Raw genomic sequence first — 22,555 nt, forward strand, 5'->3', positions numbered from 1 at the left:
GGGTGAGTCTTCAAAACAAAGAATACCAAAGTCTGAGGAGCTAAACTAGGAGTTAATCTCCGAAGCTGGGTGATGGGTAGAGGAGTAGGCAATTATAGTCTTAATCTAAAGTGTCAGGGTCCTTTTCTTAAAGTACTTACGTAAGGTTAAAAGTGACCACACGATCTTGAGTGTAACCTATTTTAAGGTATGATTGGGGTTCTGAGACCATCCCAAGCTCTCCCATATAGAATTTGGATGGGCACTTGGAACCAGAAGGCTTGCCCATCCCGTTTCGTCACTGTCCACTTCTCTGAAGAAGAGATTGAAGCATAGTATTCTCAAAAGGTAGAGGGAGAGGCAGTGGGGGTGAGTTTCAGAAGACAATTCTCCTGGACATTATTCCCTTCTCAACTAAGAATCTCTATCCCTTCAGTGTGTACTTTCCCAATCAGGTGACCCTAATTAGGGCAAAAGATACTGTTTGCTTTTTTTTTCTGAAGGATTTTTCTAATGAATAAGTAACGAATTTACTGAACCCAGTTGTTGGTCGGGAAGGCCAATGGAAAGAGGAGTGTCAGAAGGTCTGGCAACTCTTCCTGCTTCACGGCGATTAGCCATGACCCCAGAGAGACACCGCTAAGCTTCTGCACTTACTTATTTCACAGTTTCTCTTTATGTAAAGGAAAAGGAATGAACAAATGTGTTTTTTAAAATACTTATATTTTAATAATTGTATTTATCTATTCATTTGTGGCTGCCCTGGGTCTTTGATGCTGCGCGGGCTTTCTCTGCTTGTGGAGAGTGAGGGCGCCTCCCTGGTTGCACTTCACTGGCTTCTCATTGCAGTGGCTTCTCTTGTTGCGGAGCACAGGCTCTGGGCGTGCAGGCTGCAGCACTCACAGCACGGGGCTCATTGGTTCCTGAGCTCTAGAGCACAGGCTTAGTATTTGTGGAGCACGGGCTTAGTTGCTCTGTGGCATGTGGGATCTTCCTGGACCAGGGATCGAACCTGTGTCTCCTGCATTGGCGGGTGGATTCCTTATCACTGAGCCACCAAGAAAGCCCCCAAGTCTGTGTTTTTAAACCTTTTTAGTAGTAAACTTATGTGTGAAATCTTAACCAGAGTCCTCAAATGTAAAACATTAAAAAAATCAAATAGTTTCTTTATGCAGTTTAAATGTGTGTGTGTGTGTGAAAAATTATTTTGTGTACACTGAAACTCTCATGCTCTTTGTCCTATGAGATTGACAATCAAAAATTAGTTAACTATTCCCCACTGCCTCTTGCTTTAACCAGTGATTCCATCCTCACCCCTCCCCTATCCCACTCCCCACACACAGTGATACAGGGCAGAATTACACACTTTCCCTTGACAAACAAATTCCCGAATTTTGTTATCATGCATAACAACTTTTAGTTTCTATGTAACTCTTATGGTCCTGAATGGCAATCTGGAAATATCTACCTCTCCAGCAAATGACTGTTCTTAACAGAGTTTCATAGTAGCTAGAGTGCTGCAGAGTATGTACTTTAAACATATTGTCTGAAATGCTCTTCCTTTTGTCTGCTCCTTATTTTTTTTAAATTGGTTGTGCAGTGTTCTGTTGTGTGGGTGGACGATGTTTTATTCAACAAGTTTCCTAGCAATGGACATTTGGGTTGTTTCCAGTGTTTGATATTATGGACAAGGCTGCAGTAAATAGACTTGTGCAGATGTCTTTTCATTTTTTGATAGTGTATTTTGGATACATTCCAGGACGTGAGATTGCTGAGTCCAAGGATAAATGTATGCTTACTCTTTTGTTAGATATTGCCAAATTCTTTGCCATAGAGGTTGTACCATTTTGCATTCTCAACAGTGATTGTATTTGATGGCTTGTTTCTCTTTATCATATCCAAAAGAGGATATTGTCATGCTTTTGGGATTTTTTGACTCTGATAAATGAGAACGAAATGTCCTCATTGTCTTATTTTGTATTTTTATTGTTGAGAATGAGTTTAGCATCTTCTCATATAAATAATTGTCTTTTTTTTTTTAAAGTACCAGTCCATATCTCTGGTTCACTTTTATATGGGATTGTTTGATTAAACCCTTATGGTATATGGTTCAAGTATTTCCTAGTTTGTTATTTTTTCTTTTTACTTTTTTCTCATGGTGTTTTTTTCCCCTCATAACCCAATTTATTGACCTTCTCTCATATTGTTTCAGGATTTTGTGTCACAATTATAGGAGTTTCCCTTGCTATTGGAATTCCCCATATCATTCCCAGCTTTTCCTGTACAGGTCAATTGAAAGGGGTCCTGTGTGAGTATATGAGTGTTGTTCACTCTGTGGTGTCCACTCTTTCTGACCCCATGGACTGCAGCCCCTGAAGGATTTCACTGGGAGAATCTCTGTCTTTTCCATCTCCACTCAAAGATTTCTTTATTACCCAACCAATTCACTCTCCCTTCTCCCTCTTCAGGTGCTCTTATAACTCTGGGGAAGTAAGTTTAGTTATGCTTCATTTAAAAATGAAGTACCATTGAATCACACATATATATCTACTGATTGTGTATGTTCATTCAAGACTATTGATTTTAAAGTCATCCTTTTTACAAAAACTCAGCTAGTTTAAAAAGATTTCTGCATTGATAATATGGTGGGGTTTTACTTGAAATATGCTAATTTTTCTAAAATTACAGTTTCCACCAAAAATACTTACCAGTGTTTTGCTTCTAAAAATGAGATACAATTATAACTTACTCTTTCCCTCCCTCATTCAGCAGCTATTTATTTAGGGCTGAACATAACTGTGGGCTTCCGAGGTGGCCCAGGTGGTAAAAAATCAGCCTGCCAACGCAGGAGATGTGAGTTCGATCCCTGGGTCAGGAAGATCCCCTGGAGAAGTAAATAGCAACCCTCTCCAATATTCTTACCTGGGAAATGCCATGGACATGGTAGACTGCGGTCCATGGGGTCTCGAAAGAGTCTGACATGGCTTAGTGACTAAACAACAATATACAGCTGTGGGCCCTGGGGTGTATGATGATGCATGAAATAGTCACGGTCCCTGTCTTCATGGAGCTTATCGTCTCTGTTAGGAAGGCAGGTAATCAAATGAGCGTTAGGACAATGTGCTAAGAGCTGTTATAGACAGAGTTTAGGACTACGGAAGTGCCCAGTGGAGCCCAGGGCAATGATGTGTCAACAGCTGGAAGATAATCGCGGTAAGTGGAAATGACAGGGGCTTAATGTCAAAGACATGTATTCAGAGGTGATATTCAAGCTTTTTTAAAGGCTAGAGCAATTCGAACTATATAAATTCTTTTTAATTTTATATCAATTTAGATTTCTCCTTATGCACTGTAAGTAAATAATGATAATGGAGCAGAATGACGGTGTCTTAATTAAATTTAATTGAGACCACATATTTGTGGTCTTTATGTCAGATATTTTGGTTCTACTTCCTTATTCAAGCTGAAATCAAGATTGCTAGGAGAAATGTCAATACCCTCAGATATGCAGATGATAACAACCCTTATGGTAGAAAGTGAAGAAGAACTAAAGAGCCTCATGATGAAAGTGAAAGAGGAGAGTGAAAAAGTTGGCTTAAAGCTCAACATTCAGAAAACTAAGATCATGGCATCTGGTCCCATCACTTCATGGCAAATAGATGGGGAAACAATGGAAACAGTGAGAGACTTTATTTTCTTGGGCTCCAGAATCACTGCAGATGGTGACTGCAGCCATGAAATTAAAAGATGCTTGCTCCTTGGAAGTAAAGCTATGACCAACCTAAACAGCATATTAAAAAGCAAATTAAAAAGACATTACTTTGTCAACAAAGGTCCATCTAGTCAAGGCTATGATTTTTCCAGTAGTCATGTATGAATGTGAGAGTTGGGCTATAAAGAAAGCTGAGCACCGAAGAATTGATGCTTTTGAACTGTGGTGTTGGAGAAGATTCTTGAGAGTCCCTTGGACTGCAAGGAGATCCAGCCAGTCCATCCTAAAGGAGATCAGTCCTAAATATTCATTGGAAGGACTGATGCTGAAGCTGAAATTCTAATACTTTGGCCACCTGATGCAAAGAACTGATTCCTTAGAAAAGACCCTGATGCTGGGAAGGATTGAAGGCAGTGGAGGAGGGGATGGCAGAAAATGAGATGGTTGGATGGCATCACCAACGCTATGGACATGAGTTTGAGCAAGCTCCAGGAGTTGGTGATGGACAGGGAAGCCTGGCGTGCTGCAGTCCATGGGGTCATAAAGAGTCGGCCACAACTGAGTGACTGAACTGAGCTCCGTATTCATCAGAACTGTGATTTTTGAATACTCATTGCAGATACTCAAAAAATGATTACAATATTTCTGGCACTATTTTAGGTGCTCTGAAAGTTATAAAAAAGTTTAAAACACAAATATTTATAATGTAGTTGTATATATATTTTATATAACATTTAATAAAGCACTTCTTTGAAAAATATATGGTACATGCCATACATTTTTAATTTTGATATATTCTATTTTACTTTTGTCACTGTTATTATCATAAGTAAGTAGCATTTGTAAACAATAGTGAGCTATTCTGGTAATGTGGCTATATACCTATTTATGCTGAAAGAATTGAACGTATACTAAAGATGTGCTGTGGGACACTGCAGGCGAAGTTAGTGGTGGGGGAGCAAGGGTTGCAAAATTAGATATCCCAGATTCTCATGACACTGTGTGAATTAGGACCATTCATTCAGCCTCCTTAAAGCATAGTTCTTTATTGTCAGCATTCTCTGCAAGTGTAGTTGATGTACTTTTGTTAATCTTCTCATCTTTCTTTACTTATTTTCAGCAATTCTGTAATTCCTTTCCTGATTTTTCCCCACCTCTAGCAACCCTTGCCTCCAGATAAGGGGGAAAAAATGAGACTTCTAATCTAAGAGTGGCTGCTTAATTCAAAGACATATTTAAATTTTTGTTTTTGGTGGGATTCATTAAAAAAATGAAAGTTTATAGTCTCTGCACATTGTAGTTTCTTTGCTATCTTGGCACTCATCTGACTCATTTTTCATTCTTTTTATAACTTTGTTTGCAAGTTATTTCTTTAAAAGCTCTGCCAGAAGCAATGATTGGTGCTGTCTTAGTTAATTCAACTTTCCGTCCTGCTCTAAATCATTGGCTATGAATGAGAGAGAGATGAATACTCTTTAAAATGAATTGTGAGATTTAATCAGTGTAATGTAGTAGAATAATGATGTACTTCTGTAGAGGCATTATGCCCATTGCGGTGCGGGCGTGTTTATGTCTTCAGCAGTTTGATGCCATTTTGTCATGTTTCCAGGCTGAAGGAAACATATTTTGTGCACCTGCTTACTTAGTTTTCTTTGAGGTTTTGCATTTTGCTTCTTCCTTTATAGTCCATGAATGAATATATCGTTACAATTTTGAGACATGATTTGTGTGTGATTATGACAATGAACAGTCATATATATGTAGTAAGTTCTGCACTTTGATTTCCTTGGGGCTAAAAGTCCAAGACCGTATTTTTTGTCCCCAAATGACCCAGCACCAAGCTCTTAGCAGGCACTTAGCTGAGGAATAGACTTTTTGTAATGCCAGTTTGTTGCTTGAATTATCCCAGTATTGACCATAGGGAGCTCTTTTAAGTTGATCCCAGTGTAATTTTGATATGATCCCACTGGTTTATTTAAGCACCAGCTTATTTTCTGTCATAGAACATGCTCCTCACTCATCTCTTATCCTCCCTACCCCAGTCTTAGAATCGGTCATTTCTCCAGGCAGCCTGTCTGCCTGTGATGGAGGCATTAGTAACTGAGATCTGGGTGCCAGCTGTGCTTGTTGCTACTGGGATCTCACTGCTTCTCGGTCCTCATTTTGGATAGAACTAGGAAGTACATTGGAGAAGGCAATGGCACCCCACTCCAGTACTCTTGCCTGGAGAATCCCATGGACGGAGGAGCCTGGTAGGCTACAGTCCATGGGGTCCCTAAGAGTCGGATACAACTGAGTGACTTCACTTTCACTTTTCCCTTTCATGCACTGGAGAAGGAAATGGCAACTCACTCCAGTGTTCTTGCCTGGAGAATCCCAGGGACGGCGGAGCCTGGTGGGCTGCCGTCTATGGGGTCGCACAGAGTCGGACACGACTGAAGCGACTTAGCAGCAGCAGCAGCAGGAAGTACATATGTGCATACTCACTCTTGTGCACCCACATATCTATGATTATTGTTTCTGTATCTGCCTATTTCTTTATATATTATTAAAATAGATATGGGTTGATACTGAGATATCTTTTTTAATCCACTACCACAGGATTCAGCCTAGTCTTCCACTTTGCATATTTGTAATTTCTTTCTCTGAGTGTGAGAAATCTGATTCTTGTTATCTGTAATAGATTTACTTGTTTTCTGCAACCCTAGTAGACATGAAAAAGTTTTTTAAAATTGCTAACCCATCCCTCTGTGAAAAAACCAGTTTACCAACCAGAATACAGTGTTTGTGTACAGTTCTTTCTGTGTTTAGCTTTACAGCAAGCAGGATTGTGGCCTGTTTTGGAAAGTTGCTTAGTGTCAACTCCTTTTTGTTTCTTTACACCCTTCTCTGTTGTTATGCCTACACTTACAATGTAGTTATATTCATTTGTCACAGTCTGCAGTTTATTCTGGGTCCTCCGGCAGTCTGGTAAATTTGTAATTATCATTTTTAAAATTTACAAGCAACAGAGTTTACTCTTTGGGTGTATAGGTTTTTGAGTTTTAACCAATGAATAGGTTCAGATATCTACCATCACAGTACCATAAGCATATTTCAACCACCTTGAAAAGTCCCTTTTTAGTTCCTTGGTAATCAGTCCCCCCCTCCTCAGTCCTTGGCAACCACCAGTTTTCTTTCTATCCTTGCAGTTTTGCCTTTGCCAAAATTCAGTATAAACAGGAATTATGCAACATGCAGCATGTTGGGTTTGGTGTCCTTCACTCACCAAAATATATTTAAAGTTTATCCAAGCTACTGCATGACTCGATATTTCATTTCTTTCTATTGCTAAATAGTGTCCCATTATATGGCTGTACCAAAGTTCTTGGATCCTCTCACCTGTTTATGGACATATGGGTTGTTTCCAGGTTTGGGTGATTATGAATAAGCTGCATAACTATTCATGTTCAGGATTTTGTATAGACATAAGATTTCAGTTCACTTGGGTAAATATCTAGCATTGGAATTGCTAGATCATTTGATAAATGTGACTGTCATATAAAAGAAAACCCAGCCAAACTGTTTTTCAAAGTAACTGCAGCATTTTACATTCTTGCTAGCAGTAAATCATATTAATATTTACTGTTGCTCGGTATCATTGCCAGCACAATATAGTTAGGCTTTTTTAAAAAGAAATTAAAAAAAAATTATTTTAGGCACTCTAAGACATATGTAGTGATATCTCATTGTGATTTTAATTTGCACTTCCCTCATGACTAGTGAGTGAGTTTCCCTGGTGACTCAGATGCTAAAGGATCCACCTGCAACGCAGGAGACCTGAGTTCAATCCCTGGATTGGGAAGATCCCTTGGAGAAGGAATGGCTACCCACTCCAGTATTCTTGCCTGGAGATTCCATGGACAGAGGAGCCTGGTGGGCTATAGTCCATAGAGTCCCAAAGAATAGGACATGGCTGAGCAACTAAGCATGTCATGTCAATGACTAGCAATGTTCAACATGTTTTCACATGATTGCTTGCAATCCATAAATCCTCTTTGGTGAAATGCATGTTTGAGTCTTTTGCCTGATTTTTTTTTTCCTTTTAGATTGATTCTTTTCTTATTGTTGGGTCTTAAGGGTTCCATATATATACACGCATCCTTTAACAGATGTCTAATCTTTTCAGATATTTTTCTCCAGTCTTTAAAGTTGTCTTTTATTTTCTGAACATCATTTACAGAAGTTTTAAATTCTGATAAAGCCCATTGTCAGGTATATGTTTCATGACTCGTGCTTTAGTCCTCTAGAAACTCATCGGCAAACCCAGGGTCTTGCAGATATTTTCTTTCAGAAGCGTTACAGTTTCCCATTTATATTATGACTTGGTCTTTCCATTTGTTTCTGTTTATAAGTATCATTCTTGCTTGCTTCATACTTTTTAGTTAGTTAGTTAGTTCAGTCGCTCAGTTGTGTCTGACTCTTTGCGACCCCATGAGCTGCAGCATGCCAGGCCTCTCTGTCCATCACCAACTCCCGGAGTTCACCCAAACTCATGTCCATTGAGTTGGTGATGCCATCCAGCCATCTCATCCTCCGTCGTCCCCTTCTCCTCCTGCCCTCAATCTCTCCCAACATCAGGGTCTTTTCAAATGAGTCAGCTCTTCACATCAGGTGGCCAAAATATTGGAGTTTCAGCTTCAACATCAGTCCTTCCAGTGAACACCCAGGACTGATTTTCTTTAGGATGGACTGGTTGGATCTCCTTGCATTCTTTTTAACATATAGCATATCTTCCAGGTCATTAACTTACTATCCATACTTACATACCTCATGAGTTTTGCCTCTAGTCTCACAAACTCTTGTTTATTTATTGTCTATACTTAACACTTCTTATGGCTTTCATCCATCCAAATGTTTTTCTTGTTATCTATAGAAGTACTTAACATTTTCAAATAATGAAGTCAGAGCACATAATATTTATCTAGGTTACTTACTGGGACAAATTATTAGAATATCACAAATGGCTTTTGTATGATCTCATAATATATTACTGCCAATTAAATATGTCATCTACTAGAATAAATTAAAACAAGAGCCCCATGTATTTCAAATCAGTTATTCATTGTGCGTCAAGAGATTAAGAAGTCAAGAGCTTTCTTATGTGTGTGTGTTTGTGTGTGTATGATTGGCAGTAATAGAACTAATCATAACATAAATTGGTTCTTTGAAATGTAGATATTTATTCTGTTTCTGGCTTCAAGTGGCTTCTATATATAAACAGATGTCCTAAGATGTCTGCAAATATCGTTCTAAAAAGAAGCAAGCAATGTTTAATAAATGTTTTAAAGAAGACAAATGAATTCATCAAATAGAAAAAAAGTTGAGTGTTGGACACTGAAGGTAGTAAAGTACTTCTAGAGAAGGAAATAATTTAATAAAGTAAGCCAAAATTAGTAATAATAAAAGCAATGATAATGATACTAATGATGCTATTTATCGAGCAGGTGTTACACCTCAGGTGCTGTGCTAAGGCTATACCACTTGCATCCAGTATTGAATCGAATAGACAGTGTACCCCTCTCTCGTGTCTTGTTTTCACTGAGTTGCATTCCTGGATACAAGGCAGCTTGGCTGGGTTACCAGAAGCTGTCGCTTTTCTTTGGTTGCCGTTTGGGACTGTCTGCAAGTATAGATCAGACTCTCTGCCATCATAACTGTCTTCAGACAGCTCCTTCTGGCCCTTCACAAACCGATCATCTGCACTGATGATGAGAAAGAGAAGCTGAAGGGTTACCCTTACTTACCCTAAAATCTCACATGGCCACCAGCCCCAGCAGTCTTGGGATTGTAGTCCCACCTGTGGGCCTCTTCTCCCCACGTGCCACGCTGGAGCCTTAGAGAATAAAGACATACTCCTCTCCTGTTTCGTGTTTTCTGTTACCCCCTGCTTCTCGTTGTCTTTAGGACTCTGACCAGAACTGTTCTTTTAACCTCTGTTTTGCCTCCCCATTTGGAGACAGAAATGGCAACCCACTCCAGTGTTCCTGCCTGGAGAATCCCCATGGACAGAGGAGCCCGGCGGACAACAGTCCACAGGGTCGCAGAGAGTCGGACACGACTGGGCGGCTATCACTCGCTCACTTGCCTCTCCACACACCTTCTGCTGCCCACTTCTGTAGATACATCAGGGTCGTTTAGCATATTGTCCTGTTTACCTGGAATATTTTTTTTTCACTTTTTGTCATTCCATGTAAATTCTCACACATGCTTTAAGACGCAGCTCATCTAATTTCCTTTCCATGAGGCTCTTTTTGACATAGGCTCTCTTCACCCCATCCCAAGCGGACTTTGATTTTTTTTCTTTCAGAAAATGCTCACTGTATTTTCACTTGCAAATTTGTATTTTCCACACAGCTGTAAGTTTCTCTGAAGTCCTTGTGTCTTCTCCTTTTCATTTTTAGCCCTTTTTCCTAGCATAGCGTGCTGCAGTCCACGGGGTCGCCAAGAGTCGGACACGACTTAGCGACTGAGCACCACCCCCGAGCATAAGCATCCTTCCAGAAAAGGCGGAAGACTCCCCCCACCTTGTCCTTCCGTGTTCAGTCCTCCTCCCGCCATGAAAATAACTCTTGATTTTCTCCCCATTTATACTGTCTGTCGGAGAAGGCAATGGCACCCCACTCCAGTACTCTTGCCTGGAAAATCCCATGGACGGAGGAGCCTGGTAGGCTTCAGTCCATGGGGTCGCTAAGAGTCGGACACGACTGAGCGGCTTCACTTTCACTTTTCCCTTTCATGCATTGGAGAAGGAAATGGCAACCCACTCCAGTATTCTTGCCTGGAGAATCCCAGGGACGGCGGAGCCTGGTGGGCTGCCGTCTATGGGGTCGCACAGAGTCGGACACGACTGAAGCGACCTAGCAGCAGCATACTGTCTGTATTTTTTAAAATTAGAGATCAGTGGTTTTCAAACATGTGGAACCATGGTGTCCTTTCCTCAAAGGAAGCCTTGAACACAATGCGCTCGTGCACACAGCCTCGCAGATGAAAGGGGAAATCTGGGAGCTAGGAGGCCTCCGTTTTCCTCCTGGCAGTTCTAGGGAACTTGTCGGTCTCCAAGTAGTAAGGTTTGCCCTGGCCTTATTGCTTTATCTGTTTTTGAGTCCTTCCAAGTCATTCTTTTCCTTGTTCCAGGAGAGAGCCCTCTCTCCATTCCTTCATTGATTTCGGCGGTGCCGGGTTTTCCTTGCTGTGCGGGCTTTCCCTCGCTGTGCCAAGCAGGAGCCGGTCTCTCGTTGCGGTGGCTTCTCTTGCTGTGGAGCGCAGGCTCTAGGGCGGGTGGGCTCGGCAGCGGCGGCTCTGGCTCTCGAGCACAGAGCACAGGCGCAGTATCCGTGGCGCACGGACTTGGTGGTTCCGCGGCACGTGGGAGCGTCCCGGAGCAGGGATCGAACCCGTGTCTCCTGCACTGGTAGGTGCGTACTTTACCGTTGAGCCACCAGAGCAGCCCTGGGAGAGATCTTTGTAAAACACAAATCAAATTAGGTCCCGTGCTCACATCTCGCTCATGAGGCTGCATGGCCTCACCTCACACGTGAGCTTCTTGGAAGCAAAGGGCGTATCTTTGACTTTGTGTCACTAGCAGCTGGCACAGCTAGTTCCTGGCAGGGTTTTGGTGGGCAGGGGCCTGGGTGCTCTGTGACCGTCGAAGTTAATGAGAGAACTTGGTGTGGTTACCCATCTTCTTCACCCTTGTGGCTTTGCCTTTTGCTCAGACGGGCAGTGCCAGCCTCCTCCTTCCTCAGACCTCTCAGGTCTGTCCGCATCTTCACTCCTGGGCTACAGCGATCTTTAGCTTTAACAGCCTTTATCAGTTTGCCTTTCTTTAATTTCTAATGCAGTTTGTTACGATTACAAACAACAGCATGCTTAGTGTACTACATTAGTGCACCTTTTTTGTTACTGATGGTGTAACTTCTGCCTGGGTAATCCTAGCAACAACAACAGCAAAAAAACAGCAAAAGTCATAAATGATTTCAAAGGTACTTTCTGACCCAGGAAGATATATTTTGCCCAGTTCTGAGGTGTATAATTTGGGTTAGAGGTCATTATTTTAAGTTTATGTTTTAGTACAGTTTTGTGTTGAGAGAGATTTGCCTTTGTTTCTCAACATGTTATAGGCTGAAAAATAAATGTTCATTTTATTGTGTCCTCTGAAACCAAAATTGGTGTTGAGTCAGCTCATAGCCTGCAAATCAAACAGAAATCTTTGAAAAAGTACATGCAGTGAATTAAAAGTATTTGGTGTAATTTTTGCCATGGATCATTTTTAGGTTTTTGTTGTGAAAGAGGATTAATAAAGCTTTATCCACGTAGGTTAATATTCTGGTGATATAGTATCCTTCCTAATTGTGTTTTATATTCCTTGTGTATATTTCAATAAATGTCTCTGTTGCTTTCAGAATTGTTTATAATTGCATTTCATGTGAGAATAGTTTTCTAAAAAGAAGGTAACTAGGAAAAAATTGTATTTCATTTCATTAAAAGTAACTATCAAACCTATGTTACCAAATGATTATTACATTCTTTTTCGGGCTTGAAGCCATTTTGTTTATTTTTAACTGTACTTTTCTTTTCTCTAATTGCTCTGTGGTCTTTAATAAACTAACTTGTTTTGATAAATTGAAATGATCCCTGTTTAGAATTAGGGGTGAATACCTCTATTATTTCTTATAGGAAGGCTTTTCTCTGAGACGTCTATACTGCTATATTTTATATTTTTGGTGTTATTGGGGAAGGAAAAGTGGATACTGTGTCTTTAATGGAAAGCAAAAGGTTATCTTCCTCTGGCCTTTGTGTGTATGTGCTGATGTGGATGTAGGCAGCCAGACAGGCAGTGTGTGCAGAGACCCGGGAACCGGCTGTGGATCGATAGACGTGGTGTGAAGTGAATTAATGCGAGGCAGGCTGTCTGTCTGTCATGAGGGTTGTGGGGAACGCGGAGCCGTGTGGTCACTCACTGCGGAGATCTGCTTCCAATAAATTCAAGCCTGCTGCCTGAAAATAAACTCGCGATACACACCTCCTCCCTTCCTGACTGTGAAATTTTACTTTATTCAAAGTAAATCTACGTATCAGATTCTTGCCTCGTGTACTTTAATTGGAGCGCTGGGAAACCACAGTTGGGAAAGACTGATGAAATAAAAAAAATACCTGATATTCTTTTAGATCCATTTTTCAATCTCAGTGGAAATCTGTATTACAATGGGGAAGAGAAATATAATGTTTGTTACTATTTGTAAATATTGTGGTATATATTTTTCTTTCTGAGTCCAAGAATATTGTGTATCACTTTCATCTAATCTTCAATAGAATAATAATATTATAATGAACTTAAATGGTTTTATATTGCAATATTGGTTACAATGCTGTGCTTTAAATTTTATTCTATTAAAATTTAGTATTTAATCTTTGTTCAATTAATCACATGACACTGAAGTGTTCAGAGTTCACCTCATTAGTCATTACTCGGATATTAGCCAATAGGAAAAAATGTTTATAAAGGTACTTTATAAGCTTTTGAAAGATAAATTTTGTAATACTGTCCCTGATTTTGCAGGTAGGTAGAGGCAAGTGCAGTTTTATTTTAATGATTTTGAAAACTGTTTCCACATTTACATTGAAAATGTTTTTCTAAAGTGATTACCAGTATTGCATACAAACGAGAAAGTTGTCTGTATACATCTCTCATTGTGAGATGTATACAGACAGTCGCTCACATTGTATACGCTACAGTGAGTAGTGGTCTGAGTATTTTTGTCTAGATGGTGTGATGATCTCACATAGTCTTCCTTGTTCTCCGTTTTTATTACTGCTGTTGCCACACAGCCCAGCCTCCTGCCTTCCTCTGCTGTGTCCAAACTTATACCACTTTTCTACTCCATTCCATATTTTTCCTTGTTTTCCTCCTGACTCACAGTGTAGGACCCGTTTATAGATACGTATTGGCCAGCATAGTGTGCATTCATTGTTTTTATTTTGTGAATCCGGATTTGGTTTTGTAAATGCCTCACATTTTCCCATTAATGTTTTGTCTTTTATTTAAATTATATCTCTTTATTATATCTTTTTCACCAACACGCTTACTGTCATTTTATAGTATATTTAAATAACATAATTTGTGTCATGGGATTGAAGGTATTGAGTTCTATTCTCAATGTATTTATTGAATCTTTATGAGATGTTCTTTACTGCCAAATATTTTGAAGAGATTCAGAAAGTGAATGTCTTAGCTTTTATGGCATAGTTGACAGATAAGATCAGCAAGTACATAAAACAATGGCAAAGTCCTGCCATATAATTAATTGATGGTACTTCTAATGTTGCATAATATAAATATGCAAGAAGCTGAAGCTTTGATGTAGGTATCCTAATATTTCTCAGGAATATTTTCATCATCTTACTGATAGTGGATAGCAATGAAATGACTTTTATGTTTCAAAAAGTTTAGCTTTTTAATATCAGGAAGAAAGGAATACATTTTTTTTTTTTCTGGTCTTTGTGTTGCATTGAAAATAGCATTGTATTCTGATATAACCTCAATTCTCTTTAGTGACAGTGATGTAGTACCTTCTATTGTATCTTTTTTTTTTTAAGTTAGGCTTATTGAGGTATAATTTCTATATGGTAAAATTCACTCTTTTTAGTGTACAGTTCTGTGAATTTTAGGCAAATGTGGGTAGTCATATTTCCACTCTCACAATTGAGATATTTGTTGTTTTCATTATTCTATATATTTGCTTAGACCATTTTATAGTCAGTCCTCTGACCATACCCCTAGCCTCTGGCAATCACTGATTTGACTATTTTGCCTTATGAAGAATGTCTCCTATTATCATAAGATAGTAATGTAAAAAAGTGTCACTAAATACTGTGGAAATTAGAAATACCTAAGTTTTGGGAATTTTTTAAAATGTTATTACTCCCCCCTCCCTTTTTTGTAGGTAATGATTACTATGCTTAAAAAGGTTCAGTAATGGGTTCTGCTCATCTTTTACCATAACTTGATGGTCCAAAAGTTCAAAAGGAGAAACTTCTATCATTTCCTTAAAACAAACTCATTAAAATTAGTTTTAAATCATCTGTGCTGTTTGTATCTGAGAGTTGATCTTACTAATTTGGTCTTTGCACCATCAGTGTCTCTTACCTTTAGATCTTCCAACAGCACTCTGGACTCTCGGGTGTTTTGTTATCATCCCGTTACCCCATTTAACTGAAGTTTAGACATTTAGCTGATCCTTAAAAAAATGAAATATTTAGAATTTTGAATTATCCAAATCAATCTTTTTTTTTTAATTGATTGGTAACAAAATAACCCAGAAAATTTGACCGTAAGAAATAACAGGATGAGTTACAAGCGTGGTCAAAATGAGGAATATAGGTTAATTTTTTAAATTAAAAATGGAACATTAGCCTTCCTGACATAAAAACATTCATTGTGGAGTTTGTTTTCTTATTGCATAAATGTTCTATGTGGTTCTTTTCTCCCTGTTTTCTTCATGGCAGAGACCGTACAAAAGAGTACACAGAAAGGAGTGTGGACTTCTTCGTTGATCTGGAATAGTAGAAAAGCACCCTTTTTAAAAAACTTCTGTGAGATATAATTCACATGCCATCAAATTCACACGTACAGCCGTACCATCCGATGTTTTCTTAACATATTCACAGAATTGTGCGACCATCACCGTAATCAGTTTCAGAACATTCCCACCGCACAAAGAGAAACCACAGACTCGTTAGTTTGACTCCTCTTTGCCCCCATCCTCCCAGCCCTTTGTAGTTGTTGTTTATCTGCTCAGCCGTGTCTGACTCTTTGCAGCCCCATGGACTGTAGCCCGCCAGGCTTCTCTGCCCATGGGATTTCTCAGGCAGGAATACTAGAGTGGGTTGCCATTTCCTTCTCTAGGCATCTTCCCAACCCAGGGATCGAACCTGCGTCTCTTATGTCCCTTGCATTGGCAGGGGGATTCTTTACCACTGAGCCACCAGGGAAGTTCTCTCCCAGTCCTAAGCAACCACAATGTACTTTTTGCCTCTCTAGATTTGCTTTCTCTAGTTGTGGTGCACAGGAGCTATTCTCTAGTGGTGGGGCACAGGCTGCTCCCTGCAGTGGCTTCTCTTGTTGTGGAGCACGGGTTCTAGGTGTGGGGGCTTCAGGAGTTGTAGTGCATGGGCTTAGTTGCTCTGCAGCATGTAGGATCTTCTCAGACCAGGGATCGAACCCATGTCCCCCGCATTGGCAGGCAGATTCTTAACCATTGGACCACTAGGGAAATTCCAAATGTTTTAAATTTTAATCAAGTTCACTTTACCAGTTTTCCTTTTATGGATGGTGCTTTTGGTGTCAAGTCTGGCCTCAGGAATCAAGGGATTTCTCTTTTTTTTTTTCCCAAAATTTTTATGGTCATATGTTCTACATGTAAGTCCATGATTCACTGTGAGTTAATTTTTATAAAAGGTGTGAGCGTTAGGTCAGGGTTCATATTTTTGTCTATGGTTATCCAGTTATAGCAGTCCATTTATAGAAGAGACTGTCTTTCCTCTATTGATTTGCTTTTGCACCTCTGGCAAATATCATTGGGCATATCTGTGTTTGTCTCCTTCTGGTTTTCTATTCTAGTTCATGAACCTAAAACCATGTAGTTTTAACAACTTGGTAAGTCTTGAAATGGGGCAGATTTTTTTCCTACCTTATTTTTTTTCTAATTTTTAAAAACTATTCTAGTTCCTTTGTCTTTCTAAATAATTTTAGAAGAATTTTGTCTATATATACCAATAAGTCATGCTGGGATTTTGATGGAAGTTACACTAAACCTATATATGGAGAATTTGACATCTTTACTATATAGACTCTTTCAACTTATGAACATGGTATGTCTCTCCATTCATTTATTTAGGCCTCTTTGATGTTTCATCAGTGTTTTGTAGATATCAGCATGCAATTCCTGTATATGTTTTTTTCAATTGGCATCTAAGTATTTCAGTCTTTTTGAGCCATTATTAATAGAATTTTTTAAAAATTAGGTGTCCACGTGTTCATTGTTAGTGTATAGAAATATGTCTTTAAAAATGTTTTTATATTCTTTTTTAAAAAATTGTATTTGTGTATTGCCTGGACGTCTCATTGCGGTGGCTTCTCTTGTTGTGGAGCACGGACTGTATGGCATGCAGGCTTCATTGGCTGTGGTGCATGGGCTCAGGTGCGCCATGGCATGTGGGATCTTCCCAGATCAGGGATCAAATCTCTGTTTCCTGCAGTGGTGGGTGGATTCTTTACTACTGAGCCACCAGGGAATCCCGTTCTCTTGGATTCTGCAGCCTCGCTGTACTCACTTTGTTTGTTTTGTGGATTCCTGTAAATTTCCACATAGACAATTGTTTTTATCTTGAATGGGATCACTTCATTCCAAACTGTACATGTTTTGCTTTCTCACTGTGTTGCACTGTCTTGAGTTTCTGATGCTGCGTCAAATAAGAGCGACGATGTAGACGTCTCTGCTTCAGTCTTGATGAAGCAAAGCGTTCAGCCTTTTACCATTAAATATAATGTTAGGTTTTTAATAGCTGCTCTTTATTGAGTTGAACAAGTTCCCCTCTCTTCCTCTATTTCTGTTTTTCTGAGAGTTTTTATTTTATTTTATTTTTTTATTTTAAAAATTTCATTAATTTAAAATTTTATTTTTAATAGAATTTAAAAAGGTTACTTTCCATTTACAGTTATTACAAAATATTGGCTATATTCCCCATGTTGTACAATACATCCTTGAGCCTATCTTACACACAGTGGTTTGTACCTCTCACTTCCCGAAATCCCTACATTGGCCCCCACTCCACCACTGGTAACCACTAGTCTGTTTTATATATCTGTGAGTCTGGTAAAGGAATATTTTATTGTATTTATTTTTTTGTCAATTATCTTTCTTTTTTAAAATTTTTTTAAATTAGTTTATTTATCTATTTTTTAACTTTACAATCTGAGAGTTTTTAAAATCATGATGTCAAATTTTATCAAATTATTGACATGATCATATGATTGTTTCTTCTTTAGTCTGTTAAAATTTTAGATAGCATTGAGTTTCTGAATATAGAACCAGGCTTACTTCCCAAATGAATAAATCTCACTTTGTCATGGTATATAATTCTTTTTATATGTTGATGAATTCTACTTGCTTACATGTTAAGGATTTTTGAGTCTAGATTCATGAGAGTTACTGATCTGTAGTTTTATTTTCATTTATATGTTGACCCTTGAACACCCTTAGTTTGAACTGAGTGGATCCACTTAGATGTGGTTATGCTTCACTGGTAAGTACTACAGTATTACATGAGCCAACCGACATTGATGGTTGAATATCCACAGATAAGGAGGAAGCACAGCTACATGGAGGACTTCACAGTGATTATACTCACTATCATGTGATTCTATGAACATGCATCCCTCTTTTGTTGTCATAGCAATGCACTACTTCCCGATAGTGGGGGAAATCTGTGTTTTATCTAGAATGGGAAAATAGGTGAGTAAGGAAAAGTCGTTTGTAGGAAGTTCTTTCAAGTTCTCAGGTGTTTTGGAGGATGGAAGCTTTGGGTGCCCTCATCTAGTTTACCTGTCTGCTTTCAGTTAGTTTCTTTCAGTTCAATAACTGTCGGACCTTATATCTAATTCTTTCATGTGTGCTAAATTGCTTCAGTCGTGTCCAGCTCTGTGTGACCATATAGACTGTAGCCTGCCAGACTCCCCTTGTCCATGGAATTCTCCAGGCAAGAATACTGGAGTGAGTTGCCATTTCCACCTCTAGGGGATCTTCCCAATACAAGGATGGAACCTGCATATCTTTTGTATCCTGCATTGACAGGCAGGTTCTTTACCATTAGTGCCGCCTATTATACCCTTGGGATAATACTTTAAGGTCTCTTTCAAAGACCCAGAACCCAATCCTTCTTTTGTCATCATCCCTCTTCCCATCCCTCAAATTACAAGCAAACTTATATTAAAGAGAAGCAAACTTTTAAAATAGTCCTTCACTTTCTAGGTTTTCTCTTTTTTTTTTTAGGCATGACTGTGCCTAAATCTATTAAAATAACTAGTAAACATGTTGAAAGGAAGCAAGCGAAACTAGACAACTTCAGTTTTTTGTTCCCAGATCTTGGTTAAAAGTAACATGGTTTGCATCCATGTGTGTATGTACATATAAAGTGGTAGAGAGCACACATGAATGTTTGGTTCATTACTTTCTGCCTCTTCCTAATTTGGGTGCATATATTGTTTTTATATATATATTTTTTAACATACTGCATTGTTATCCAGTAGGTAAATTAAACCGCTCTAAGAGTTTCGGTCCACTTCTCTGTTAGTTTTACAAACTAGATCTTGTTCTTTGTTTCAGCGGGAGTCTCAGCAGAAGCCATGCAGACGATCACCACTGCTCCTGATGCCTCTGGGCCAGAAGCCAAAGTCCAAGAGGAGGAGCACGACCTTGTGGATGATGACATCACGACTGGTAAGAGGAGACATCTTTAATGTCATCTGGATGAACTTTATCCGATATCAGAAAATGCTTCCAGGTCATTTATAGCAGGACTAAGTATGCGAATGGAAACTTGCATTGATGGAATGCTTGGTTTTTTGAGACTCTTTAGTGCCCTTTCTGATCTTGAAGTAGAAAGAAGCAGAACTGTTTATTTGGTCCAGGTTTGCTCATTGTTGCCTTAACAATGAACGCACTAGCTGTGTGTTTGATTTTCCAGGGACCTTCTAATTTGGAGGCTAGGATCATTACTAAAGTCTTGAAACATGTAGAGGAGTGCACCTCTTGTGTTATGACAGGTTTTGCAGTTACAATAGTGTTGTTGTTCAGTCACCAAGTCGTGTCTGACTCTTTGAGACCCCAGGGACTGCAGCACCCCCTAGGACAGACTGAAAATACTGAAGTTGTAATAGAGATACATGCAACATAGGCTACCTGAGGAAACATACAGATACTCTTTCTACCTGTACGATAGAAATGAATGCTTTTTTAAAAGTTGCTTACATTGTTTGGGTATTGAGCGTTCTTCTCTGTATTACTTAGCTCATAATCAGACATGTGGTAAAATTTAGGAAAGCTGCACACTGCATTATATTCAACCTGTCTTTTTATAGACTTAGAGCAGTGTTGATTACTAAATATGCAAATGCATTCAGCTCAATTTCTTTCAGTGCACAGAGGATAAAAACAACCTAGTATACTATTTGTATTGGTATTAAGAATGATAAGCTCTTGTTTTTGATGTGGACGGTTAAAAAATAAAATCTGACCAAATAAATCAATAGCTATTGTGAAGTGAGAAATATTAACTTAATAGTAATCAATAATTTGAAAAGAAGCATGCTGACAAAGTGTCAGTAAAAATTTTCAACAGTCATTAAAGAAAGGGGGGTAAAAAAAAACTAAAGGGAAGTTGACTTTTTTTCCCCTCCCTTTTTTCTCTTGAAGCTACGTGTGGCAGTTTCTTTACTGTTATCACCTGAATGCTCTTAAATTTCTTTTACTGGGAAGAAGTTGAGGGAGCCTACTGTTCTCTCTTGAAAATGTTCAAAGCCTATATTTAAAAACCTATGAACTATGCCACTGCTGTAGTTGACTTTATCAAGGAACATCTGGTTTTCAGCAAAAAATGTGATGATGGTGGTGGTGGTGGCTCTTGCTTTTTAATGTATTGGTTCACTGATTTAAAAAATATCATCCATCTTAAATATACATGTAAATTATTTCTCAAACTTCCAACTTTGCTAAAAGTCACTTATACTTTAAATTACAGGGTTTGTTTCAGTAGCTACTAGAAGATATCATTTCCTTTGCAGATCTTTTAATTTCTTTTTTTTTTTAAACTTTGTATTTTGTGTTGAAGTGTAGCCAGTTACTAATATTGTGAGAGTTTCAGGTGAACAGCGAAGGGACTCAGCCTTTCCTATATATGTATCCATTCTCCCCTAACCCCCCTCCCATCCTGGCAATTTGTAGATTTTAAAAAATGACTTCTTGCTCTATTCAGTTTTCACTGCTTTAAAAAAAATAATGTTATAGATATGTTTTGTTATAACCTCAAATTTTAAAGGTTTTCTTGTCTGCAAAAAGTCATGGTTTAAATAATAGAAGTTGCCTTTGCAATAGTAGAATATCTCACTTTCCATTCTGGAAGAAAAGCTGAATTTTTGAGCACTCAAGTAAGTATTATTAAATCAGTACTCTGAAATTATGAACTATGCTCTGCCAAAGTCACGAGTCAGAATTAGGGCACGTGACTCTGTGTTTATTTTACTGTTAAAAAAAATCAGGAAGCTGAAAAATGAAAATCTAGTTTGGAGAGTCAATAATGCTACATAAACTGTATTTTAATCTGTAAGAAGTTCAATTAAATGCATGTGATGCATGGCTTTATCAGTTGATTTACTCATTTCCTGCCATGAGTACTAGAGGCAAGAATGCTCAGGATCCAAAGAATTTAAATAACTGAAAAAGGCTTCCTTAACATGTTGTCAGAGCAACCAGCACGCTGTAGCCTGTGGATCGTTCAAGTTACCTTTAGATTGTGTGACTTGATTAAGATGTGGTATAGATTTTTGTGAGGGTTTAGAAGAAAACCATATTTCTTTTTATTGACTAGAATCCTATATAAATTGCATTATGAAAAACATGGTAGGTGCATTTGAGAGAAACCTGTTTCAAGCAGAATAATCTTATTTTAGGATAACCAGCATTGTAGAGAGCAAGAGGTACTGCAAAAGGGAAAACTGGCCAATTCAGCTATTCACCCTGAAAAACCTGATTTTTCCCCTGATTATTTAAAAGGAATTGCTCTCATAATATCACCTCATAAAATAGCAATTGTATCATGACAGAGATATTTGCCTATATCTTAAATGAATTCTTATTTGACTGCTATAGCTAGGCTAATATGCGTAGCTGTATTAATTTTATTTTTGTGGTAATCTGGGGCTGAATTCTCCAATTAACTGAATTCAACAGCTCAAATATGCAGTGTAATTTAGTGCTTTTGCTATAGGCAGAATTTCATAGCTGAAATTTTTCTTCTGGGTGAGAGCGAATGAGGTATGAATATTGTCTTGCCACCCTTGATCTGAGCTTGGCAGTCTTTGTTAGTGTTTGCCGTATAAAAGTAAAGAAGCATGGATAAAGCTGTGTTAAATGTTGGCTATGATCAATTGGAACTAATTAAATTTATTTGAAATGAAGAGTCTTAACTGGAAGAGAACAGCTGGAAAAACTGGAAAGAAAAAATTGAGCCTTGATTGAGACAATTTAAACCTGCACCCTGTCATTTCAAAAATATGCTGCAGCTTCTTTCTAAATCTCTCTTTTTAAAGCTAATATCTATTGATCGGCTCTACAAAGTAATGCCAGTAGTGCCTTGGTCAACACACACCCTCAGTTTTACTTAGCATTCCAGCCTGAGGTTTATCAGATTCTTTGCCTTAACCAAGTGTCTTAAATTACATATCAAAGCCATATAGATTAATAATATCTAATATTAACCATATTAGATTAATAATATCTAATATTAACCATATTAGATTAGTATTGTTTTATGTAAAAAAATATTAAAACCTATATCTCATTTTAAAAGAATATTATACAGTATGCCTGGGGAGTATACTCCCTGCCCCCACCAAAGGAATTCTTTCAGGTTTTGCAATACTCTATATATTTAAAATCTATTTTAACAATAATAGTAGTGTTTTCTTGAAAGTACAAAGAATGGCATTAAGATTGTTTCTGGATTATTTATAATTTTAGAGTCACACACATATTCTATACCTGTGCA

At 38.4% G+C, this 22,555-nt stretch overlaps 1 protein-coding gene across 24 annotated transcripts in view; it reads left to right on the top strand.

Annotated features, from left to right (window-relative positions):
- WDR7 (WD repeat domain 7) overlaps positions 1–22,555 on the top strand; it is a 373,254-nt gene that overhangs the window by 161,303 nt on the left and 189,396 nt on the right. For all 24 annotated transcript variants that reach the window (XM_081562306.1, XM_081562297.1, XM_081562301.1 and 21 more), the window contains one exon: positions 19,117–19,230. In XM_081562306.1, the coding sequence (XP_081418432.1) occupies positions 19,117–19,230 (114 nt within the window). The remainder of the gene's footprint in view (positions 1–19,116; positions 19,231–22,555) is intronic.

The sequence above is a fragment of the Giraffa tippelskirchi genome, chromosome 14 (assembly GCF_054371585.1).
Source record: "Giraffa tippelskirchi isolate mGirTip1 chromosome 14, T2T-mGirTip1v1.2.pri, whole genome shotgun sequence".
In the NCBI taxonomy this organism is placed as follows: domain Eukaryota; kingdom Metazoa; phylum Chordata; class Mammalia; order Artiodactyla; family Giraffidae; genus Giraffa; species Giraffa tippelskirchi.